The sequence below is a fragment of the Grammomys surdaster genome, unplaced genomic scaffold, assembly GCF_004785775.1.
Source record: "Grammomys surdaster isolate TR1022 unplaced genomic scaffold, NIH_TR_1.0 125604, whole genome shotgun sequence".
Taxonomy (NCBI): domain Eukaryota; kingdom Metazoa; phylum Chordata; class Mammalia; order Rodentia; family Muridae; genus Grammomys; species Grammomys surdaster.
Genome location: NW_021620447.1, coordinates 1,706,937 through 1,733,740, shown reverse-complemented (window position 1 = coordinate 1,733,740; position 26,804 = coordinate 1,706,937). Strand labels below are relative to the sequence as shown.

Sequence of the window (26,804 nt, the reverse complement as noted above, 5' to 3'; positions counted from 1 at the left end):
ATTCAGTAAAAATATATTTCTTATCTTTCCAAAGAGTTGTGCGAAGAAGGAAAAACAGCTAAAGTTTGTGAGGAAACCTTTATACCGCACAAATCAATATGTATCTTTTTCTTCATCTGCGGGCAAATACTACATGGAATAGCAGGGATGTCAATTTATATACTTGGCGTAACCTTCATTTTTGACCATGTTCCAACAAAGTCATCTGGATTTTATTTAGGCAAGTTTTTTTTTTTTTGTATGTATAGCCTATTTTGTATAATTATCAGATTTCTGTGTGGTTTAACTGATAAGTAAGTACTGTTGCCTAGGTGATAACCCTGTGCTACAGAATGATGACTTGGTTTCATAATAATAAAATCACATTGATATATGTAATTATGAGATTTGTAACAGTAGTCAAATCATCTAAATATCACTGAAAAGTTTTACAAGAATAGAAAGTACAGGAATGTTTTAAGTGGCAAATTTTTTTCTATGTCTCCATTTCTCTCTTCTTGAGAGAGTGGGAGCAGATATGGAGGATCAAGGAGAGGGTAGAGAGAAGGTTACAGGGTGGGGGTAGAAGGAGATAGCTGCACACAGTATCATCTCTTTAATTTACACTGTCTTATGTAAACTGTTTCTTGCATTAAATAAGCATTGATTCAATCTGAAATAATCTATCTGTTAACCTATTGATTCTGATCCTGGTAGGCAAGAATGAAGTATTTTCACAGATCTGTTAGATATCATTTTTCCTTTCTTTTATTAGACATTTTATTTATTTACATTTTAAATGATTGCCTACTTCCAGGTTATCCCTCCACATTCCATCTCCCCTCTCCCCTCTCCCCTCTGCTTGTATGAGGGTGCTGCTCCATCAATTCAGTCACTTCCACCTAACCCCTTTAGCATCTCCCTATGCTGAGGCATCAAGCCTCCCTCCCCCCATTGATGTCAAATAAGGCCATCCTCCACTTCATATGTATCTGGAGTCCTGGCTCCCTCCATGTGTACTTTTTGGTTGGTGGTTTAGTTCCTGGGAGCTCTGGCAGGTTCAGTTAGTTGATATTGTTCTTCATCCGTGATTGCAATTGCATTTAGCTCCTTTGGTCCTTCTCATAGCTCTTTGATTGGGGTCCCCAGGCTCAGTCTGATTGTTGACTGTGAGTATGTGTATCTGTATTGAGTATGTGTATATGTATTGTTCAGGTGCTGGTAGACCCTCTCAGAAAACAGCCATATTAGGCTCCTGTCAACAAGCCCTTCTTGTTAACAGCAATAGTGTGGGTTTGGTGTTGGCAGATGGGATGGATCCCTTGGTGGGGCAGTCTCTGGATGTCCTATCCTTCAGTCTCTGTTCCATTTTTGTCTCTGTCTTTTCCTTAGGATAGGAGCATATCTGGTTTAAAAATTTTGAGCTGAGTGGGTAGCCCCATCCCTCAACTGGGGTCCTGCCTATCTATTGGAGTTGGTTATATTTTTGTTTTGTTGGTTATTTCTGCTAAAGTCATTGCCATTGGGTCCTGGGAGCCTCATGCTTCTCTGGACTCTGGGACTTTCTAGTGGCTAAACCTATTTTCCCCATCTTCCAATGATACATTTCTATTAAATTTTCTTTCCTGTCCCTTCCAATATCTGATCATGCTCCCCTTTTCCATCCTTCTCATCACTCCCTCCCAGATTCCGTTTTCCCTCTACTTCCTGTGATTACTTTGTTCCAAGTTCTATGTAGGATTGAAGCATCTATGTATTATTCTTTCTTCTAATTAAGCTATATATGGTTTGTGGGGTGTATTTTGCTTATTCTGAGCTTTTGGGCTAATATGCACTTATTAGTGAGTACATCCTCTGTGTGTTCTTTTATGCTTGGTTATCTCACTCAGGATGATATTTTCTAGTTCCATCCATTTGCTTATAAATTTCATGAAGTTGTTTTTAATAGCTGAGTATTACTCCATTGTGTAAATATACTACATTTTCTGTATCTATTCTTCTGTTGAGGGAAATCTGGATTGTTTCTAGCTTCTGGCTATTTTAAATAAGGCCCATATAAACATAGTGGAGCATGTGTACTTGTTATGTATTGGAGCATCTTTTGGGTATATGCCCAGTAGTGCTCTAGCTGGACCTTCAGGTAGACCTATTTCCGGTTTTATCAGGAACTTCCAGATTGACTTTCAAAGTGATTTTACCAGCTTGTAGTCCCACCAGCAATGGAGGAGTTACTCTCTTTCTAGTTTTCTTTGCCAGCATCTGATGTCCCTGTGTTTTGTTAACTTAGCCATTCTGATTGGTGTGAGATAGAATGTCAGGGTCATTTTGATTTGCATTTCCTTGATGACTAAGGATGTTGAATATTTCTTTAAGTGCTCCTCAGCCATTTGAGATTCCTTAGTTGAGAATTTTCTATTGAGTTCTGTACTTCAGTTCTTTACAGAAACTTTTCAATTTTATGAGGTCCCATTTGTCAATTCTTGATCTTAGAACATGAGCCATTGGTGTTCTGTTCAGGGAAATTTCCCTGTGCCAATGTGTTAGAGATTCTTTACTCTTTCTCTTCTATTAGATTCAGTATATCTGGTTTTATGTGGAGGTTCTTGATCCACTTGAACTTTAGCTTTGTACAAGGAGCTAAGAATTGATTGACTTGCATTCTACATGTTGAGTGGATCCAGCACCATGTGTTGAAAATGCTGTCTTTTTTCCACTGGATGGTTTTGCCTTCTTCGTCAAGTAGGAATTGATCATAAGTGTATTGGTTTATTTCTGGGTCTTCAAAACATCATCCCTTGTGGGGCAGTTAGCTCTCTCATGAGTGCAGTTGCATGGGTCCTATTGGGTGGGCTTGTGGTTCCCGAGTGTCTGCCATGGATCAGAGAGGCAAAAGCGAGTGGGAACTTTGACTGTGTTTACTCACCGCAGCTTTGGACAGACACTGTGGGACTCATGCCCAGGCGTGGGGAGATCTCACTCAGTCTGAAGTTATGCAGTGGGCAGGGCTCTTGAGTAGACCCAGAGGCCAGTGGTCTCCATTCTAGGCTCCGAGACACCTCTGGGGGCCATGGAAAAACAGAGATGCAAGAGAAACAAGGAGAGAAAGAGAGGCCCTGGCAGCCCCAGCAGGTAGCACTTGCTTGGCTGGATCAAGGCTCGGCTAGCTTGGTTGAATCAGTGGCCTTCATGGTGGGAACATAGAAAGGTCTTCCATGGGTGATTAGATGATGGTTTCAGAGTTGAGACCTTCTCCATGGTTCCCCATGGTGGGCCCCAAAGACATGAGGAAGTCCATGGTTTTAAAAGCTTTATTGTCATGGTGGATGGTTGATGAATCTGGATGTACTCCACTGAAATTCAGGGCAGACCTGAGTTAAATAGTGAGGGAGGAAGGAATAAGGTCTGGGAAGAAATACTTAATTGGCTACGCCCTCTGGCCTTTAGGTATCTCATTAATATGGAAATCTCTTGAGGTTGAGGCCTGTAGTCACATCCTCTACCTGTACTAGGTGACACAAACCTCTTTGGGAGGGGCTACATTGCCTTATGTGACTGAAAAGGTTGGACCAATGGAGGTCTTGTTAGGAGCCTGGAATCTGGGGGCATGGCCAAACACCTACCATTGTCCCATTAGGGTCCGGGGTTCGAGGCCTACGCTCGACCAGGAACCAAGCTATTCTTTCTTGGTCCCACAATCTTTCACAATAATATCAAATATCTTGGTGTGACTCTAACCAAGCATGTGAAAGATCCATATGACAAGTACTTCAAATCTCTGAAGAATAAAATCTCAGACAATGAAAAGTTCTCCCATGGTCATGGTTTGGCAGGATTAACATAGTAAAAAATTCTTTTTACCAAAAGCAATACACAGATTCAATGCAATCCCCATCAAAGTTCAAACTCAATTCTTCACAGAGATAGAAAGAACAATTTTCAGAAATTCAGATGAAGTAACAAAAAAAATCCAGAATATCAAAAACGATTCTCAACAATAAAAGAACCTCTGGAGGAATCACCATCCCTGACCTCAGTTTGTATTACAGAGCCATTGTGATAAAAACTGCATTGTATTGGTACAGAGACAGACATACAGATTAATGGTTAGATATCATTTTTAAAACATAAACTTATGTTTACTTTGAGAATGTATGTAGTTATACAGTAAAGGAAATATAATTTATGCTCATGTTGAATATAAATATATTCATGATACACTAAATACATAGATTAAATAAGATAAAATTAATAATTAAATTAGTGTCTAATACTTCTCTTTTACACCCACTCCTATTTCTTCCTCTCTGTTCCTACCAATCTTCTCTCTGCTAAGTAATAGAGAATAGCATGAAAAAAACTTATAGAAATCACAAAGAGTTCATTTGTATTTTATTTGACCAAGTATGATTGTTAAGCTTTTTCTGCTGTGTTCATTTTTAAGCTATTGCAGATGTTGGACTACCAATTGGATACATTGTGGGTTTTGTAGCAGGAAAACAAGCTTTTACTTTGCCTGTACAAGAAGCTATGCAAGCAGTGTAAGTCATTCTGTTTACTGTTGTATTTAGTTTATGTTGTACAGAGCACTGGTTCAATAATAGCAAATGCATTAAACTGTGGGTGATGCACACATACATATATGTAAACAAAAGTGCAATTATACTCTGCATTTGTATTTTTACTGTTTGAAATATAGTCAACATGATTGCTTAAAGGTTCATTAGCTTTATGTATTTTGTTGTTAAAAACATGCAATACTCATTCAATACATTACAACAGTAACTGTGTATTATACATAGAAGTTTTATCTTGGTTATTAATTAAAAGACTTTTGTCATACAATATATTCTGTTCATATTCTCTCCTTGCATCAAACTCCTCTCAGCTACCTCCCTACCCACATGATCTTATATACCTAGGGACTGTTTGTTTTCTACAGCAGAATGTGACTACATGTAATGAGAACACTCCATTGTAGGTCCCATGGCTAGTTTTTACCCAATACAAAATGAACTCAATGGGTTTTTTTTTGGGGGGGGGAACTTTTTCATTTTGTTTTATTATCTATTTCTTTGTCTTATTTGCTTTGACTTTTTTTGCTTTGATTTTCTTATTTGTGTGAATGTTGTTTCAGTTTTGTTCTGTTTTTTTGAATGAATGAAAAAAAGACATACATCATTTCTCCTATGGAAACACAATACTATACTACTGTAGAAGCATAGAAATAAATACATGAGTGAAAAGAATTCAAATAGATTCATCAAATAATTGAGTAAACAATGCCCCAGAAAGATGTCTTATGCCATCATGTCCCAGGAATCAATTAAATCTAGTATGTTTCCACGTGGGATTTGAAAAGGAGTTTAGTGTTAGATTCTGCCTCCTATATTTCTTCTTTTATCTCTCCCCCAACATCCTCTTCTTTATCCTTCCCATTCTAGTTCCTTTCTTAAATGTCGATAACATTGTGTTGTATTTCCCTCTTCTTTGGGAGACTGTGTTCTTCCTGGCACCTTAGTGGGTACCTAACTTCTGGGGTTATTCACATTGTAGAACACAGAATCAATGAATATGTATGAACAAGTATTACAGTAGAGTCTTTTTGGTGTTTGTCAAATGGTAGTATAATTGGATTGATGTATATTGATACCCAACTTCCTGATGAAACCTTTACCCTAATTTTCATAATGACTGTACTAGTGTGCACTCTAATCAGCATGTGCTATCATTTGTTTTATTGATTTTGATAGTTGTGACTGGTGTGAGGTGAAATCTCAAAGTAGTGCTAATTTGCATATCCCTGATGGACAATGTTGTTGGGCATTTCTTTTAAGTGTTACTCAGTCCTTTATATTTTATGTTTTGAGACTCTCTGCTGAGTTCTGAACACCATTTTAAATTGGGTTATTTTCTAATGCTTAATGTTTTAGTTTCATATATACTGTAGCTACTAACATTTTATATGAAATATAATTGCTTTTTAATTGTTCCTTTGGCTGCTGCTTTTCTTGAATGATGTGTTGCTTGCTTTGCCTTATTTTCAGCTTCATGATATCCTATTAATTAATTCTTGGCCTTAGGGCCTTACTATTGGAGTCCTGTCAGAAAGTTCTCTCTTGTGCCTTTTTCTCAATTTCTTGTCTCTGAGGATCTGGATTTATGTGGAGGTCAGTGATCCACTTGGAGTTGAGTTTTATGCAGAGAGATAGTTATAGATAGACATACTTGCATTTTTATACTTGTAGCCATCCACTTTTACCAGCATAATTTTTGAAGATAATCCTTTCTTCAGTGTTTATTTTTGGCTTATTAGTAAAAAATATCAGTGTCCATACATGTAGAATTAAGTCTGGGTTTTCAGGTTCATTCTGTAGAACAATGTGTGTATTGTTATGCTAATATCATGCTGTTTTTACTATGTTAGTTTCTTGTAAATCTAGAATTCAGAGGTGGTGATACTTTCAGCAATTTATTCACCATTCAGGATTGTTTGGTGTGTGTGTGTGTGTGTGTGTGTGTGTGTGTGTTTGTGTATGTTCATATGAAATGTTGTTTGTTTCTATTTGCAAAGAACGGTGTTGGAAATTTGATGAGTTTTGTCAAATCTGTAGTTTACCAATATTAGACTATCCATTTCCACTACATTAGTTCTTCTGATCCCATCATAAGTTCTTCTTAATATGTTAAGTTTTTATTATATAGTTTCTCACTCAAGGTACATTTGGCGGTATTGTAAAATATGTTATTTGATTGATTTCTTTCTTAGACTATTTGTCATTTGTATATGGGAAGGTTCCTGAATTTTCTGTGATGATTTCGTTTCCTGCTGTTCTGCTGAACGTGTTTATTGGTTGTAGACATTTCCTCATGGAGTGCTTAGTGTCTTTTATTCATAAAACCATAACATCTGAAAATAAAAATTGCTTGTTAGTTTTCCTTTTGTATTTCTATTAACTTGATCTTCCTCAGTTGTCATACTGCTCTAAGTTATAATTCAAGTAATAAAATGAGTAAATACGGAAAGAGACTTTTGTTCCTGGATCTAATTTTAGCAGCAATTTCTTGAGTGTATTTCCATTTAGTTGATGTTAGATGTGTGCTTGACATTAATCACCAGCGTTATGTTGAGTTGAGTCTTTTATATGTCCTGAATATCCAGTACTTTTATCATAAAGTGATGTTGAATTTGTCAAAGTCCTTTTCTGTATCTAATGTAGTGATCATGTGATTTTTGTCATTCAGTCTGTTGATGTGGTTAAATATATTTTTTGAATTAAATATGTCGAATGATATCAGCATTTCTGGGACTAGGCCTCATGGCAGATGATCTTCTAGATATGCTCTTATATTCAGTTTGCAAGTATTTTATTGAGATAATTTGCATCTGTTGATTGATTGTATTGATGAAAAACCTACATTACAATAAAAAGAGAACCTTGACAAAGTTTAATCTAGGGTGAGATCCAGGTATTAATTAGTAAAAGTGACTACAAATGCAAAGAAATAAACATCTTGATTAGAATTTCTGGAAAGCAAATGAAAAAGATAAAGATATTAAGAGGATTAGATCAGAGCCAGAAAGATGTCTTATTTGTAATAATTTGTAATCTGACCTCCTCCTATATCATATGCATAGACATACACATGTAAGCAAAATTGAAAAAATAAAAATTGTTATGGACTTTATAAAAAAATCAAGTTGGAATAAATGACTAATATATTAATATTGGGATGTTGCAGTGGGTAAAATATTTCTTGTAATCAGTTAGAATTCAAATTGATATAATATAATCTACCCATATAATGACCAATATTAAAAGATTCTTGGAAAATATTTGTTCACGTAATTTGTCCTCTGACCTCTACACATGTCCTAGTACATGTTCAATGTGCACAGCTGTCTTTTATATTCAAGTATACTCAATTTATTTACATATTCGGTTAGTCAGTGCTCTCTAGATTAACAAAATTTATAGAGTGAATTTCTATCTTTGCATATCTACATCCATACTATATCTGTTATACGTATATATACACACATATATACATATATACATAGTATATAATACATTATACATATTATATTAAATATTATACACACATATATTATATACAAATATATTTAATACACACACATATGTGTATATATATACATTTATATATATATATCCTGCTCATTGACTGATAGTTGAGTCTGAATTTCCATTTGTTCCATCCTTGAGGGTTGGTATCTCAGATGATCTTCAGTACCTGTTTGGTTCCTGACGAAATAGGCTCTAAGCCCAGTAAAGGAATGCATTATTAAGTCAGGGCAACAGCATGCAGTCAAAGAGCAAAAGTTGCCATGGAGAAGTCTATATATTCATTATTAGAACACAGATTAACATTACAAACAGTCCGTTCCTTAAAAAATACAGATAGACAATAAGTATTTGAAAATGTTTGACCACTCTTCATGTTAGAGTGATGAAAATAGAGCCTTCATTTAAATTTCATCTCAACTTGATCAGAATGGCAATAATCAAGAGAATAAATGCTCATAAGGATATGGAAATTGAAAAGTCCTTATTCACTGGTGGCAATATAAACCTGGACCATTATTGTGGAGGTTCCTCAAGAGAAAAATCCCAAAAATAAGGTCCTGAAGAGATATATTAGTAGTTAGAAATGCATACCACTCTTGCAGAAGACCTGGGTTTGGTCACAGCTGCCTGTGCCTCTGTTTCACAGGCAGTTGTTTATGTGTGCACACACACACACAAACACACACACACGAAACACGTCTTTATAAGAAAGTATGGATATATGATTTTATGCTTCTATAAAAGGTAACATAGAAATGCAAACCAAAAATTTATCCTGGCATGTAAATTACCTGAAGTGAAATTAAAACATCAATAGCATAATAGATACAATAGAAGAAAGAGTTAATGAGCTTGTAGCAGGCAATTGGAAAATACACAGTTGAAAAATAATGAAAAACGAGGTGGAATAATAAGAATGAATAAAAAGGATAAATATTGAGATTGTTGGAATTCAAGTGAGACTTCAATATGTCAAAGACATAAAAGATTTTCCAAAGAAATAAAAATTGCTAAAATCAAAATTATATAAATACTCAGACACAATAAGATCAAATGTCATCCAACAAATTACATTCAACCAAGTCTATGTAAATTATACTGTAATCTAGCTCTCAGAGATAAAAGGTAATTTAAATATTCAAAGGGAATAAAAGAAAATCATGTATAAAAGCCCAGACTTAAGTATTAACCCAGTTTTCTGCAGAAAATTTAAACTCTATGACAACGTATATAAATTTTATGTTTTTATTTTTTGAGATTAGAGCATGTTTTCATCATTTCCTTGTTCCTTTCCTCTCTCTACACCCTCCCATATACTCCTTCTCACTCCCTTTCAAGTTTACGGTTCTTTTTTCTCATTACTTGTTCTTACATCTAAATTCCTAAATGCTTTTGTAATACTGATAGAATTTAATGTAGATTACTTTAGATTGTTTGGAAGAAAAGGAAATCTATCCTAGAAGAAATAATAAAATAATTTACTAAAATTGAGATTAGTAAGTAAAAATTTAAAATGTAAAACTCACATCTAAAAGTAATTTTATAAATCTGGAGCAATGTAATATGATATAGTATATTATAATATATTATAATATAACAATATAAACCTTATCCATCATGCATTTACTACCTTGGAAGAAATGCTATTAATGTAAAACAGTAACATTAATAACTATCTTAAATTTAGTCATTACACAAATATGTTAAGGATCACATTAATTTAAAATGTTGCATAGCAAGCTTTGATGACCTTTCACTTTTTAAATATGAAAAGTTAGTAATAAAGACAAATGATATCCTGAGAAGGTGGAGGAAGAGCATCAAGAAATAAGAGAAAATACACACCCAGTGTGATGGAAGTCCCTGCCTGTGCCTCAGCCCTCGATCTCTTTGTTCAGTTTTTCTCTGCTAGGTTCAAATTTGCAGGTTTTAGGTTAAGGCCTTTGGTTCATTTTAACTGATTGTTAGAGAGAGAAAGACCTTCTTTCATTTTTCCACATATGAACATCTATTTTCCTCAGAACCAGTTTTAAAGAAGCAATGAGCATGTGCTTTTCTCCTTTCATTCATAATCAGACATCTGCAGGGTAGCTTTTGTGTCTCACCATCTCTATTCCATGGTTTATGTGCTTATTTCTTTGTGAATAGCATGCAATATTAGGCACTACGAGTCTGTAGTGCAACTTAAGATCCAGTATCAAAATTTCTGCAGCATTGCGTTTCTTCAGACTTTTTAGCTGTTTATGGTGTTTGTGTCTTCTTTTGAATTTTAGAATATTTTTTCTAATTCTGTAAATAATGCCATTGGCATTTGCTAAGTATTGAATTGTGTCTTTAGTAATATGTCCATTTTCAATAAAAGAACTTCTGGGGGGAATCACCATTCCTGACCTCAAGCTGTATTACAGAACAATAGTGATAAAAACTGCAGGGTATTGGTACAAGGCAGACATGGTGATCAATGGAATAGGAGCCATCCCTCCAGCACAGATTTGTTTATCTATGTTTGTTTTGCCTACGTGCATTTAAGTGCACCATGTGTATGCCTAATGCCCAAAGTTGCCAGGTGCTGCTCTTGGGTCCCAAGGAACCGAGTCACAGATGGTTGTTAACAGCAAGTGCACTTAACTCACCAAAAAAAAATTGTACATAAAACATGTTTTGAGACTTGTTAGATGTGTATGTGCTCAGCATTATGCCAAGAGTACTGTGACATTACAGGGAACATACAGGCTTAAAGAGGTTAGTGTCAACAATGAAATAAAATGCTGATAACACTTAAAAAAATTAAAGATCTAGAAATAAAACCACACACTTACGAATACTTGATCTTTGACAATGAAGCCAAAAACATACAATGGTAAAAAGAAAGCATCTTCAATAAATGGTGTTGGTCTAATTGACAATATGTATATAGAAAAATGAAAATAGATCCATATTTGCCATAAAGCTCAAGTCCAAGTGGATCAAGGACCACCTTACACCAATCAGAATGGCTAAGATCAAATGTCACTTCAGGTGACAACACGTGTTGGCAAGTATGTGGAGATAGAGGTTCACTTCTCCATGCTGGTGGGATTGGAAACTGGTACAGCCACTCTGGAAATCAATCTAGAAGTTCCTCAGAAAATTGAAAATAGATACACCTGAAGACCCAGCTATACTCCTGCACATATACCAAAAACATGCCCCACAGTGCCACAGGGGCACGTGTTCCACTATATTCATAATGGCCTTATTTGTGATAGCCAAGAGTTGGAAACAACTCATATGTCCCAGAACAGAAGAATGGACACAGAAAGGAATACTACTCAGCTATTAAGAACGAGGACATCATGAGTTTGGCAGGCAAAAGGATGGAACTAGAAAATATCATCCCGAGTGAGGTAACTCCGACCCAAAAGAATATGATTGGTATGAACTCACTAATAAGTGGATATTAGCCAAAAAAGTACAGAATTCCCAGGACAGAATCCACAGAACTCAGAGATTAACCAGCTGAAGGCTCCAAGTGAGAATTCCTCTGTAGCGAGAGATTTTTTAAAAAGGTGGTTGTGCAGCTTGGCTAGCTCCAGGGCTGCTGCCTTGTTCCTGCTCTATGTTCCCTCTCTAACAGCAGCACCTGGCTAGTGAGGAGTACCAACCCAGGCCCCACAAAAAGTTGACTTGGTTGCTGCCTTCGTTAATCATCTCCATGGAGTCCATGCCCCAAAACTCAGGGAATAACTGCCACCCCCTTAAGGTAGATACAACAATTCCAGTTCCCGGTAGAAATAAGACTCTTAATGCTTAAAAGTCTTATTTATTTGCTTAATGTATTAGCAAATAACCTATACACAAGATGCCTACACAATTAGAATTGTAAACAGAATTACCTAATCAAGATATGATTCACTGCTAGAGACATCTGCCATCTTGCCTCTCCTCCTCCTTCTCCTTCCTCTTTCTTTCCTTTCTCCTTCCAACTCCTAGCTCTATCTACTTCTTCTACTGTCCAATCACTGAGCTCCACTAAAAATACAATGGGCAGGAAAAAGTCCTGCCACATGCCTCAGTCTCACTTGGGAGGGAGAAGTAACAAACACAGAAGGGTGGGGAGAGAAAGAGGGACCTGGGTGGGGAAGAGGGGAAAATGATCAGGTATTAGGGCAGTAGGAACAGGACTGGAGACCCGAGGGCCAGCAGAAAGAATGGAAAGAGGAAACCTCTGGAGGTTGGAAGTGGCAGAGCACCCTCTAGAATGTACCAGAGACCTGGGAGGTTAGAGACTCTAAGGATCTTAGATGAAATGTCCTACAGTGGGGAGAGGGAACTTGTAGAGCCCACCTCCAGTAAAAGGACAAGGCATCCAGTGGAGGGATGGGCTTGTAATCCCACTGTCAAAAATCTCTTTACCAGAATTGTTCCTGTCTGAAAGAACTGCAGGAACAAAAATGCTATGGTGTGCTTACAAAGAGGGACCTATCATGATTTACCTCTGAAAGGTCCAACAGGCAGCTGAAAGAGTCAGATAGTTATTTACACCCAACCAATGGGCAGAAGCTGATGACCCCTGTGGTTGAATTAGGGAAAAGGTGGAAGAAGCTGAGGAGGAGGGTCACCCTATAGGAAGACCAGCAGTCTCAACTAACCTGGACCCCCGGGATCTCTGACACTGAGCCACTAACCAGGCAGTATACCCCAGTTGATATGAGGCCCCCAATACATATGCAACAGAGGACTGCCTGGTTTGGACTCAGTCAGAGAAGATGCACATAACCCTTGAGAGATTGGGGCCCTGGCCCCAGGAAGTGGGGAGGTCTGGTAGGGTGGAGACATCCTCTTAGAGACGAGTGGGGGGAGGATTGGATTGGAACAGTTGGAGGATGGACCAGGAGTGGTATAAAGTCTAGACTGTAAAAATTTATTTAAGAATAAAAAAATTATGTCTATTTTCACAATATTAATTTTCCTAACTCATGAACTTTGAGGACATTCCATTTTTTATTATTTTCCTTCCTTTCTTCTCTAGTTTTTGGCATTTTTCCTAGTGTTCTGTGTACCTGACCTACTGTGGATGGTGTAAAAATTACACTTTTACTTTCATAAGTTTTTCCTTGGTTCTTTTTTGTTTTGGTTTACTTGTTAATGTTGGTGTTTTCTGATATTTTTCTTAGTATGCTCATTTTTGGTTCTAGGAAAGTCATTAATCTTCATATGCCAAGTTTCTATCCTACCACCATGCCAAAGGTATTTATAATGATAATCTCTTAAGACATCTGAGTGAGTTTTCTGGGCAGATTAAGTATAGTATCTTTTCATCTTTAAATAAATGAGTTTCCCTTCTTCCTATGTCTAATTTTTCTATTTTTTTCCTTATCCAACATGAGAGCTCTGTTGAGTAAATGTGCAGAGAGTTGATACTCACTTTGCATTCTAAACTGTATAGGAAAGGCTTTCAGATTGCTCTTGTTTACATCAGTCCTTCCTGTAGCCATGGCTTATTGCCTCTATTATATTTGAGTGGACTCTTCTGATACATTTTTGAAGTTTAACTAGATTAGCTGTTTAATTTTCCATAACAGTTTTTTAATTAAATTGTTTATTTACATTTCAAACATCCTTTTCTGGATCCCTCCAAGAGTTCCTACCTCAATACCCCCCATCCCTTTGCTTCTGAGAGGGTGCTCACCACATACCCTGAATTCACCCCCTCCCAGCATCTCCATTTCCTTGGGTATCAAGTCTTTATAGGATTAGGCACATCCTCTCCCACTGAGGCCAGAAAAGCAGTGTACTGCTGCATATTTGCCTGGGCCATGGAAGAGTCAATGTATGCTCCTTGATTGGTGGCTTAGTCTATGGGAGGTCCGTGTGGTCCTGCTTAGTTGACACTGTTGATCTAATACTTTTTATAACAGTTGAGATGATTATGTAATTTCTTTGGTCTTTGATATATTTATGCACTTACTAAACATTACTGGCATAAACAATTTTATATTTAAATACCCCAATAGTTAAAAAGGTTTTCTTCTTTTATATCTCATGATATATTTTCTTATTTCAGTATTAAAACCTTATTTTTTAATATTTGAATATTTTGGACAGTTAGGGATAGGTGATGAGCAGTAATGATAATGAGCACCTGTTGTTCTTTCAGAGGACCTGGGTTGGGGTCGCAGTACTCACTTGGTGGCTCACAACTATCTGTACCTACAAGTCCAGGGTGTGTGTGACAGCCTCTCCTGAACTCTGCGTATTGTGTGCGACATACATGCAGGCAAAACACTCATATACATCAAACAAATAAATGTAACAAGTTTTTACAAATACAATAATTATTTAAAATAAACACATATTCTTCCTGGTAAATCCAGCATTCTGATAATAACCAAAGCACTTAGATTTCAACTAAATTTATGTGTTAAATTGGGAAGCATTATTAGCTTTGCATGAAAGAAAGCAGCATGGTATGATGCTTATTCTATTCTTTTTGATGTTGTTCAAAGAAGGTTTATTATAGATTTTATTCAATATGTATCAGAAAACTAGTATACGTGAGTTTCAAACAGTTGGCTGAGTGTTGTATAATGGAATCATAAGCTTTTAGTTTTCAAACTGCTCATTTCTACCATGAGGAAAATACTTTGATTTCAAAATATAGCTAGTATATGTGATCACCCAGTCAAAATTTTTGCTTAGATTTAATAGTTAAAATATTTGCATTTAGTTGAGGCCTCAGTTCTCTAGGTGTACAAATACACATAGTATGTGTCACATGTAATATGTTATTAAAAACATATAAGTGGATTCAAAGTGCTAAGAAACGGAAAACCTATAGATATTCCAAGCAACAGGGAGCCAGTGACAGTGATCATCTATGTATTCTCAAGGGTTTGGGGGATTAAGGTGAGGCTGCTCAGCTTAGAGTGACCTTGAAGTCTTTCAAAAGGAAAGGTAGGGTGTTCTTAGTTACAGAGCTCCTGCTTGGCATGCAGAAGGCCCTAGGTTCAATCCAAAGCACTACAATAAATAAATAAAAATGAACAGATAATAACAACAAAGAAATGTGTAGCTGTTATGGATGGTACATATTAACATATGACAATCAGATACTGGAAATAAGATTGGGACTACATGTGATTGTGGGTGGATATCTACATTTCTGAATAACACCCTTAAATGAAGAGCATTGTCTCACCGGTGAATAGCACTGTGAACATTTCCACAGTTTATGAAAGGAAGTCTAATAAAGTCTTCATTCATTGTAGGAAAAAGAGCTCCTCCAGAACAAGCTGAAGTAGAAGCCAGCATCTTTCCTACAATAACTGTTTAGTGAAGGTTTTAGTTCATAATAAGGATGTATTAATTTGTATTTTATGTGTGGGAGTAGATTTGCAGCATATATATGTGTTTGCATGATGTGTGTGAAGGGGTGGAGCATTGAATCCTTTGAACCAGACAGATGACTGCTAGCCACTATGTGGTTACTGGAAACAAACCCCGTTCCCTGCAAGAACATCTAGTGGGGCATAATCATAACCTCTGGTGGGGCATCTCTCTGTCTTCCAGCTAAGATTTTCCATGAGTGTGGATCTGAAAATATTAGTAATAAGCTATTCACTGACTTCTGAAATCTTATCAATAAATGATTAAAACAAACAAACAAACATACATACAAACAAACAACTCTTGGTTAGTTTAAAAATTATTCTGTTCGGCTCAGCATTCAAAAAGAGAAGAGATACTGATAGCTCCTAGACACTGTGAGACAGAAAGGTAGCAAACCCCAGTACAGGGTCTTTCATATCTCCTCCTACCTTGCCACCTACTAAGCTTTGTGAAAATCAAATGAAACCAGGAGAAAGAATGCAAATGAATCCTGTAGGAAAACTGGAAAGATCATGGAAGTTGCAAGTACACTTAGCATAATGGGCCTGAAGGAAGGGCTTCCAGATGTCATGTGACCTCAAGGGTCAGATGCCTTAAACAAGAAAAGTAGTGCAACCTAAAGAGCGAAGTTTCTTGCTACAGAGGTCCAGGTGTAAGATTACAGGAGCCAGAAAAAGAAACCTGTCTTGGTTTTCCAGAGGCACAGATTAAAGGGGAAATCTTTAAATAGGAACAAGCAGGCCTGTCTCCTGTCTGAGTCATGTCACTGAAAATGGAAGTAGGGAAGTGAGGCTCTGATGGGAGGAAAGACCAAACAGTAGCACTGAATGCTGACAACTGGCTCATGTCAGCAAAGCACTTAAAATTCTACCAACAAATTATGATTTATTTATAAAAGCTCCTAACTGAAATTTTCTATCTTTCTCTGTACAAGTGGACATATTCAGAGGTTTCGAATATTGCAGCGTCGTTGGTGGAAATCTTTTTTTACTGTTGCTGTGTTAGCATTTAGTACAACTTTACCGCTGTTCTGTTTTCCATCTAGTTTACCTGGTGAGTATAAAATAGAATATAATTAGTCATAGTATCTTTTACCCTCTGCTTCCTCTCTCAAAGCACAAACAAGCTAATTTCAAAATGAGTATGCTTTCCTACTTGTATTGCTCTGTGGCAAAGGAATATTATCTTCATTTTGTAGGTTTTTTTTTAATCAAATTAAGCAGGATCACATCCAACTATTATATTAATGAGCTATATTTTTATTCATATATGTGTGTATTGCCCGTTATTTCTTTTTAATAATAACATTTCATTTAAAGTGCATAGGTGCGTTTAAATATGAAAGTACACTAAAATCTATTCAGTCATTGTTAATCAGTTTTTATATTGTAATAGAACTTATTCTAATGACTTACAAGCTCAGGTGCAGCTAATCCAACAGAGTCTGTCTATGAAAGGAAGGTCAGTAGTTGCTCAGTCCATGAGTCTAAATGCCTCAGCTGCTTTTCCATACATATTGACATGACAAAGACATAGGCTCTAATGCCAGTGATAGAATGAACTTGCTGGTGATGAAGGCAAGAGCAAGCAGGGAAAAAAGGAAAAGTGATCGGGAAAGTCTGAACGTTCAGGTTCAGTTCTTAATGTAATGAAATAAACAAAAATGAAGGATGAGAGTACAATACATATAAACATTGGGGAAACAGCAGAAACAGTTCTGTAAAGGAAATCTCATCAGTAACAGAGCCTAGGTTGGAACCCCCTGCTTTTTTGGGGACATGATTTACTGTGTAGCCCTGGCTGTGTTGGAACTCACTCCATAGATCATGCTGTTCTTAAAATCATGTGTCTCTCTTTTCCAATTGCAGTAATTTAAGGTGTCTACCACCAACATCTGTCTAAATAATCAGTTTTGAAAAAAATACAAATAGACAATGAATATTTGAAGAATACTTGGTATTTTTTGCCATTATGAAAATGCAAATTTAACTTGCATTGAAATTTCTTCTCAATGTGGTCAGAACAATTATCCTCAAGAGAATGAATGCTTATGAGAATGTGAGGAAAGAAAAACCTTTATCACTTCTAAATTTACTCTGGAGGTTTCTAAAAAAAAAAAAAAAAACAGAAAATATGGGGCTGGAGAAATGTTTTAGCAGTTGAGAATGCGTACCACTCTTGTAGAGAACCTGAGTTTGGTCACAACTATCTGTACCTGTGGGCTACACAGAAAATTTCTTATGTGCACATATTTTTCTCACACACAAATTTATACATATTTACAAATCTTTTATAAAAAACTGAAAATAGAACTGTGATATAACCTAATTTCATCACTTTCCCGTATGTATGCCTTAGTAGCTGTGTATCTTTCCTCACTATATACAATAGCTAGAAGATGGAACTAATCTAGATATTTTTAAACAGTTTAATGGGATAAAGAAAACATAGTATCTATGCACAGTGGAATTTTATTCAGCTGTAAAGATAAATAACATCATTAGAGAGTCAGGAATTCTTATGTTAAGTCAACCACTGAAACTCAGAAAGTCTAATACCAAATGTTTTTTCTTCCATAAATGGGACACAAATATAAAAAAAAATACATGTATCTACAGATGCTTGTGAGGGTATGTGTGAAGGTGTATTGTGGGTGTGACAACTAGAGAAGTGATGAAGTGAGGATCTGAAGAGAGCATAAGGGAAGTTGGATATACAACAATGAAATACAGATAATACAAGAGCAGAATGTGAGACTTACAGGGAGAAGAATCAACAGGGTGGGTGGTCATTACATGTGGGAGAGCAATAAAAGAAAATAGAGTATGATGACATATACACATGAAAAGACAGTTATGAAGCCAACTACTTTATATGCTAACGTAAAGTATTTAAAGTCAGTGTTTAACAACTGGGATCTCTCACCACCCAGAGTAGCTGTCATTAAGGAAGTGCTAATGAGACATCATCCAACAAAAATGAAACCTTCAATACTTTTACTGCACTTTTCACAAAAACCATGGTTTAAAGCCTGGCTAGAAATACAACCACAAATTACTGGATCACCCAGGACACTTTACTCAGATATAAAGAATAGTCATAACACTTTCAGGAAAGAGGCTGTGATGGAAGGTACATGTAGGATATGAAGGGACAAAAGGGGCTGCATGAGAAGAAAAGATAAAGGAGTTAGGAGATGGCAATGAGTAAGATCATGTCAAATCAGAAAGTGTGATGATATGTATACAAGAATGGAATTGTTATATTTATTAATATTTTTACATTATTACTATGTATTCTTGCACAAACTTCAAACTTGGTCCTATAAAATATTTCGTGATACATAAAAGTCATTTTTGGAGAGGCTATTTTTGAGCTGTTTCATCATATGTTAATTATTAAATATGGCTATTGAATTCTCCATTAAATTATAAATTAATTCAGCCATAGATACCACACTTTCGACAGTTAATAGACATATACAGTGGCTAAATGCAAATATAAACATTTTTCATTATTAAAGAATTGTGTTTTGTAAAGCACTACTGTTGTTGAAAATTTTGCATTCTAAAACACACATTAGCTTTAGTGTGCTTAATATAACTCACTTGCCATTCCATGACAAACGTGATTATTATAATCTGGACAAATGTATGATGTATATTTTCATATATACTGACTTTGAGATAAAATTATTTTTCTTGTGACCTATAGGTGCACAAAAGTTAAGACTTGAAAAAAGAAATGAACCTCCCACCATTGACAGGAGACTTAAAAATAAGGAAATTAAGCCTAATTTGAAGGGTATTCTTCATGCTATTTGGGTAAAGTAAAATATTTCTGTTAACAAGCCAGTTAAATTGACCTGTGCAATTTTCTTATATAGTTACGAATATGACAAAGTGTTTAACTTAAATTTGCATGAAAGACTTGGAGACTCTTAGATAATTACTAAATTACACATTTTCTTTTTAATGGAAAAAAATAGCTCCCTTATTTGATATCACTAAAGACAGGTGGTGTAGTGTTTGAGGACAATGATTCACCAGCTAATAATTTTGATTTGTTTTTCATTGATTTGATGCAATTTTGTGTTTATTCTCTCTGAAGAAATAAAGATGACATTTAACAAAATTTCATGAATTGGAAGAACTGTATGTGAACACACAGACTCCCACCATCACAAATAATATCACAATATTTAAACTAAAATCCTTTATTTCTGTGTATGATAAATAGGTCTATCATAGTAATGTCAGAGATAGGTATGCATCTGGAATCCTTTCCAATGCTTTGGTACTGTTCTGAATACTTTTTTTCTACTTATAACATTCTTTCTGACAAATAGATTGTATGTTTGTAATTTTCATGGACATCTTAATTCATACTTAGTGAATATTACACTGTGAATAACACTTCCAAGAGTCTTGAGCCAATTGAATTTTCCTAATTCACATTAGAATTTGCGTTCTCACATTGCATATCTTCCAATTTTTTTGTCATTTTCTTATTCCTAGAGATACTTATTCTTTCATTGTTCATTTTTCTACTCAAAGCATCCTATTTCTTTTTAGAAAATGCTTTCTTTTATAGTTAAAATATACTATGACTCTTCTCTCTTTCTTTTTCATCCCTCTTTCTATTTCCATATATATCAAATCCCTTTCTCAAACTGTAGACAAGTAACTACAGCAACACACACACACACACACACATACACACACACACACACACACACACAGAGAGAGAGAGAGAGAGAGAGAGAGAGAGAGAGAGAGAGAGAGAGAGAGAGAAATAACCTTGACCATATTCCATTCAAACTATTAGTTAAGCCATTTCTGTTGCCTCTAGTCCCTTCCTTGATACATAACATCTCATGATATAAGGACTGTGGTGTGTTTGTCTTTACTCAAAAGTGAATCTCTGCATACAAGTAAATACATACCATATTTATCGTTCTGGGACTTAGTTACCTCACTAAGAATAATGGTTTTCTAGTGCTTCCCATTTGCTTGAAAATTCTATGACATCATTATTTTTATTAGCTGAGGAACACTCAATTTTGTAAATGTACCACATATCTCTTATCCGTTCTTCTGTTGAAAAACATTGCATCTAGGAATCAGTAGAGATACTGAAGAAAAGTCACCTCCTTCTGCTATAGTGTTTGAGATGATGCTGGGGGATTAGGTCTGTTTTTGTTTTAGGGAATTCTCAGTACAGTTCCCTAGACCATTTGTTAAGTGGGTTGTTTGTCTTCATTAGGTTAATTTTGTTCTTTGTATATCTTCATCTATCACATATACTTTAGAGCCTTTTTTATCATTTCATATGATATCAGTTCATTCTATTAACTGTGTTCTTTGCAGAAAAGAAGGATTTCATCCCGTATATCCCACATCTTCATTGTTTACATTATTTCTCAAGTCACTGAAATCATATTTAGAAATCCCTTTCCTTATCTTTCAATATATTTCTTATTTTGTCCTCTAGTAATTTCAGAGATTCAGGTTTAATACTGGAGTAGGTCATTGATCCATTTGTAATTTTTTGTGTAGGGTGAGAGACAAGATCAAACTTTATTCTTATGCCTACAGATGTCCAGTTTTTCCAGCAACATTTGCTGAAGATACTACCTTGTCCAATTTGTATTTTGGGGCTCATTTGTCAAAACCACAGTGGCTCTAGTTGCATGGAATTTTATCTGGTCTTCTACTACATTTATTATTAGGTCTATTTTTGAGCCAATAGCATATTCTGATATTAATAAAAATATTTTATTACATTTTATATTTAAATTATATTTATAAAATATCTTTTTATTAATGTTCTGTAGAATAACTTGAAATCATATACAGTGATACCTCTAGCAGTATTCTTATTGTCCAGATTAGTTTTGGTTCTCCTTGGTGTTTTGTACTTCCAGGTGAATTCTGAGATTTTTTGATTGTTCCTGTGAAGAACTGAGCTAGCTTTTCTTGTGTGAACTGAACTGGTGGTCAGGGTTGGTGTGAGCAGGAGGTAGGGCCAGAGCACTGACTGCCTTCATGATACAGTTTTTCCTAAGAGTTGAGTCTTTTTTAGAACTAAGTGGATTGTCTATATAGGATTTTCATCTCTTTCTATTATCTAAGGCCTTTTTTAAATGAAATCATGAATTCATTGCAATAACTGATTACATTTCATAAAGAATTTAATTGCTTTTTAAATGTTGCATTATATTGCTCAGGTGACACTTGAATATTTAACCATTATTTGGCCTCAAGAGTTCTAGGATTTCACGTATGTGCACAATAGCTGGCCTATTTAATATTCATCCTACACAAATATTACATACACTTATTAATTAGCAATGAAGAATCTAATCAACACTAATTAGTTACCAATATTTTGTAAAGTTTAAGAATGGGCCATTTAAAGTTTGTATTATTTTAAATTCTTTGAATAAAGTGAATTAACTGCCTAAATTATTATGGTTCATTGTGATATCTTACTGAAGATAGCAGAAATTGACAGTATGATGATAGTTAGTGCCCCTTATCCTACCGTTAGGCCATACATTTTTATAGTTTTTAAGATACTCCTTTTAGTTACACAATAGATGATTGAGGACCATGGGCATTGCACTATGTAAATCCCAAAAGATTGTTCCTTGCATGATTTTCTGCACCTTTTATCCTTCCCCAATTTTCCTTCTCCAACTTTATTATAACCAGTGATATATATGTACATAATCTGTTTTCTTAGCTCCTGGATACTGCAGAGATAATTTTGTATTTGTCTCTCTCTTTAATGCGTCAAAATTAATGTATGTTGATCATGTATATATAATCATTTACAAATTATGAGATTTCCTTCTTTATAGGTAATAATACTCTATAACATATATGCATACATTTATGTGTATATATATACACACATATACATATAAATGCACATGTGCACACACATACATATATACATGTATGTATACTTATAACAACTTATTTGTATTTATTTATTGTTTAATAATTACCTTATTAATTATATATCATGGCATTTGTAACTAGTACAGTAATAATTTGGGATATGTGTATTTATAGGTATGTATACTGACCATTTTTCTTTGGTATTATTGTAATATAAACAGCTCTTTAGTGTGTCCTGAAGTTCAGTATGGTAAGAACGGATCATTTACAAGAAAAATATTAGGATACTTTCAGAATTCTAAGAGGTAGAGCCTAACCAGGAGTCCTTAGGTCTTTAAACATGTATCCTGATTGGGACTGTGAAAGTCTAATCCACTACTTTCTCCTCTTTTCAATCCTAGTCATTTAGTGAAAAATCGCATTAGCATGTGCTGCCTGAACCAAAGTAACTGATGGCCTAAATCAGGGTCTCAATCCTTAAAACTACAATAATATAAATGCTTATATTGTTATATATGAAGAATCTGGATCATACAGTAGATCTGCTTCTGATTTTTTTATGTATACATACTAGATTATGTTATTGGATATTTTGTTTACATTTCAAACATCGTCCCTCTTGCTGTTTTCCCCTCTGCAAGTCCTCTATCCCATTCCCTTTCCCGCTGCCTCTATGAGGGTGCTCCCCACCACCAATTTCCACTTCACTGTTCTAGCATCCCCCTATGCTGGGCCATTGAGCCTCCACTGGACCATTGATGCCAGATAAGGCAATCCTCTGCTACATCTGTGGCTGGAACCACGAGGTCCGTCCTTTTGTATTCTTTGATTGGTGGTTTAGTCACTGGGAGCTCTGGTATGTCTGGTTAGTTGATATTGTCGTTATTCTTATAGGGTTGCAATCCTCTTCATCTCCTTAAGTCCTTCCCCCAACTCTTCCCTTGGGGTCTGCTTGATCAGTCTGATGGTTGGCTGTGAGCATTCACATCAGTATTGACCAGGCTCTGGCAGAGTCTTTTGGGGAACCGCTATACCAGGATCCTGTCAGCAAGTGCTTCTTGGCATCAGTCATAATGTCTGGGTTTGGTGTCTGCAGAACGGATGTATTCTTAGGTGGGAAGTTTCTGCACATCGTTTTCTTCAGTCTTTGTTCCACTTAGGCCCTGTGTTTGATTTAGACAGAAACAATTCTGGGTTAAAAATTTTGAGATGGTTGGGAGGCCCCATCTTTCAACCGGAGTCATGCCTATCCACTGGTATGGTCTCTACAGGTTCTAACTCCCGTGTTGGGTTTTTAGTGATGTCATTCTCATTAGGTCTTGGGAAAACTCTTGCTTCCCCTGAATCTGGGACTTTCTAGTGGCTAGACCCAGTTCCAAATCCACTACTGCTATGTACCTCCTTTCAGTTTCCTGACCCTCCGAATTTCTCCTCTGTCTCTTCCCACACATGGTCCTTTTATCCTCCCTTTCCACTCAGCATCTCAAATCCCTCCCTCCCTCTACTTCCCACAATCATTTTATTCCTTCTTCTGAGTAGGACTGAAGCATCCAAACTTTGGTCTTCCTTCTTCTTGAGCTTCATATGGTCTGTGAGTTGTATCGTGCATATTCCAAGCTTTTGGGCTAGCATTCACATATCAGTAAGTATATACCATGTGTGTTCTTTTGTGACTGGGTTACTTCACTCAGGATAGTATTTTCTAGTTTCATCTATTTTCTGGTAATTTGATGAAGGCATTGTTTTTAATAGCTGTGTAGTATTCCATTGTATAAACATATCACATTTTCTGTATCCCATTCCTCACCTGGTTGTTTCCAGATTCTTGCTGTTATAAATAAAGCTGCTATAAACATAGTGAAGCAAGTGCACTTGTTATATGTTGGAGCATCTTTTGGGTATATGCCCAGTAGTGGTACCTGGGTCCTCAGGTAGAACTATTTCCAATTTTCTTAGGAGCCACCAGACAGTTTTCCAGAGTGGTTGTCCCAGTTTACATTCCCACCAGCAATGGAGGCGTGCTCCTCTTTTGCCACATCCTTACCAACATCTGCTTGTCATCTAAGTTTTGATCTTACCCATTCTGACTGGTGTGAGGTGGAATCTAAGGGTTGTTTTCATTTGCATTTCACTGATGACTGAGAATGTTGTGCATTTATTTAGGTGCTTATCAGCTATTCGAGACTCCTCAGTTGAGAATTCTTTGTTTAGATCTGTACCTATTTTCATTGGGGTTGTTTATTTGTTTCTCTGGAGTCTAATTTCTTGAGTTCTTTTATATATTGAAATATCAGTCCTCTAACATATGTAGGATTAGTAAACATATTTTGCCAATCTCTGGGTTGATATTTTTTTCCTATTGACAATTTCCTTTGCCTTATAGAAGCTTTTCAATTTTATGAAGTCCCATTTATCAATACTTGATGTTAGAACAGGAGCCACTGGTGTTCTGTTTTGGAATTTTCCCCTGTGCCAATGTGTTGAGGCTGTTCTTCACTTTCTATTCTATTATATTCAGTGTATCTGGTTTTATGTAGAGGTTCTTGATTCACTTGGGCTTGAGCTTTGTACAAGGAGATAAGAATGGATCAATTTGCATTCTTCTACATGCACACTGTCAGTTGAACTAGCATCAGTTGTTGAATATACTGTTATCCACTGGATGGTTTTGCCCTCTTTGTCAAAATCTGGTAGGAGAGTGTGTATATTTTTGGGTCTTCAATTTTATTCCATTGATCTTCCTGTCTGTCTCTGTACCAATACCACATGAGTTTTTTTTTCTCACTATTGCTCTGTAGGACATCTTGAGGTCTGTGATGGTGATTCCCACAGAAGTTTTCTTATAGTTGAGAATAGTTTTTGCTATCCTGGGTTTTTTGTTATTCAAGATGAATTGGGAATTGCTCTTTCTGTCTCTGTGAAGAATTGAGTTGGAATTTTGATGGAGATTGCATTGAATCTGTAGATTGATTTTTGGTAAGATGGCCAGTTTTACTATGTTAATCCTGCCCATCCATAAATATTTCTTTCTTCAGCGACTTGAAGGTCTTGTTGTATACATCTTTCACTTGCTTGGTTAGAGTCACGCAAAGATATTTTATATCATTTGTGGCTATTGTGAAGATTGTCATTTCACTAATTTCTTGCTCAGCCCATTTTTTTCTTTGAGTAGAAGAAGGCTACTGATTTGCTTGAGTTAATTTTGTATCCAGCTACTTTGCTGAAGTTGTTTATCAGTTGTAGGGGTTCTCTTGTGTAATTTTTGGGGTCACTTAAGTATACTATCATATCATCCACAAATAGTGATACCTTGACTTCTTCCTTTCCAATTTCTATCCCTTTGACTCCTTTGTTGTATAATTACTCTGGCTAGAACTTTGAGTACTATATCAAATAGAGAGGGAGAGAATCAGCAGCCTTGTCTAGTTCCTGATTTTAGTGGGATTGCTTCAAGTTTCTTCCCATTAATTTTGGTGTCTGCTATTGGTTTGCTGTGTATTGCTTTTATTATGCTTAGGAACAGGCCTTGAATTCCTGATCTTTCAAGACTTTTAACATGAAGGTCTATTGTATTTGCCAAAGGAATTTTCAGCATCTAATGAAATGTTTGTTTTCTTTTTCTTTTTAAACTTTGTTTCTATACTAGATCACATTTATATATTTCCTTATGTTGAACCATCCCTCCATCCCTAAGATGAAGCCTACTTGATCATGGTGAATGATCATTTTGATGTGTTCTTGGATTGGGTTTTTGAGAATGTTTTTTAATTAATTAATTATTTATTTATACTTTTACACTCCAGATTTTATCTCCCCCGCCTACCCACTGACTGTTACATATCCCATAACTACAAAACTCTCCACTGTCTCCATGAGGCTGAGCCCAATCCCCTCCCACCACCCCACCTGAACTCTAAACTTTCTGGGGCCTCCAGTCTCTTGAGGGTTAGGTTCTTCACCTTCTATTGATCACAGACTAGGCAGTCCTCTGCTGTATATGCATTGGGGTCTCTTATCAGGTGGTGTATGCTGCCTTTTTAGTTGTCCAGTATTTGAGAGATCTGAGACTGCTAGTCCTCTTACTTCCTCAGCTTCATTCAATCTTTCCCTAATTTAATCACAGGGGTCAGCAGCTTCTGTCCATTGGATGGATGCAAATATCTGCGTCTGACACTTTCCGCTGCTTGTTGGGTCTTCTGGAGAGCAGTCATGTTATATTCCTTTTTTTGAGTGCTCCATAGCCTCAGTAATAGTGTCAGACCTTGGGACCTCCCCTTTAGTTGGATCCCACTTGGGCCTGTCACTGGACCTTCTTTTTCTTAGGCTCTTCTCCATTTCTATCCCTGTACTTCTTTCAAACAGGAACAATTATGGATCAGAATTTTGACTGTGAGATGGCAACACCATCCCTCATTTGATACCCTGTCTTCCTGCTGAAGGTGGGCTCTATGAATTCCTTCTT

At 36.1% G+C, this 26,804-nt stretch overlaps 1 protein-coding gene across 1 annotated transcript in view; it reads left to right on the top strand.

Moving 5' to 3' along the window:
* LOC114638523 (solute carrier organic anion transporter family member 6A1-like) overlaps positions 1-26,804 on the top strand; it is an 89,093-nt gene that overhangs the window by 7,402 nt on the left and 54,887 nt on the right. The window contains exons 3-6 of the mRNA XM_028787039.1: positions 35-220; positions 4,421-4,517; positions 16,369-16,487; positions 19,149-19,258. Coding sequence (XP_028642872.1) covers positions 35-220; positions 4,421-4,517; positions 16,369-16,487; positions 19,149-19,258 — 512 coding nt within the window. The remainder of the gene's footprint in view (positions 1-34; positions 221-4,420; positions 4,518-16,368; positions 16,488-19,148; positions 19,259-26,804) is intronic.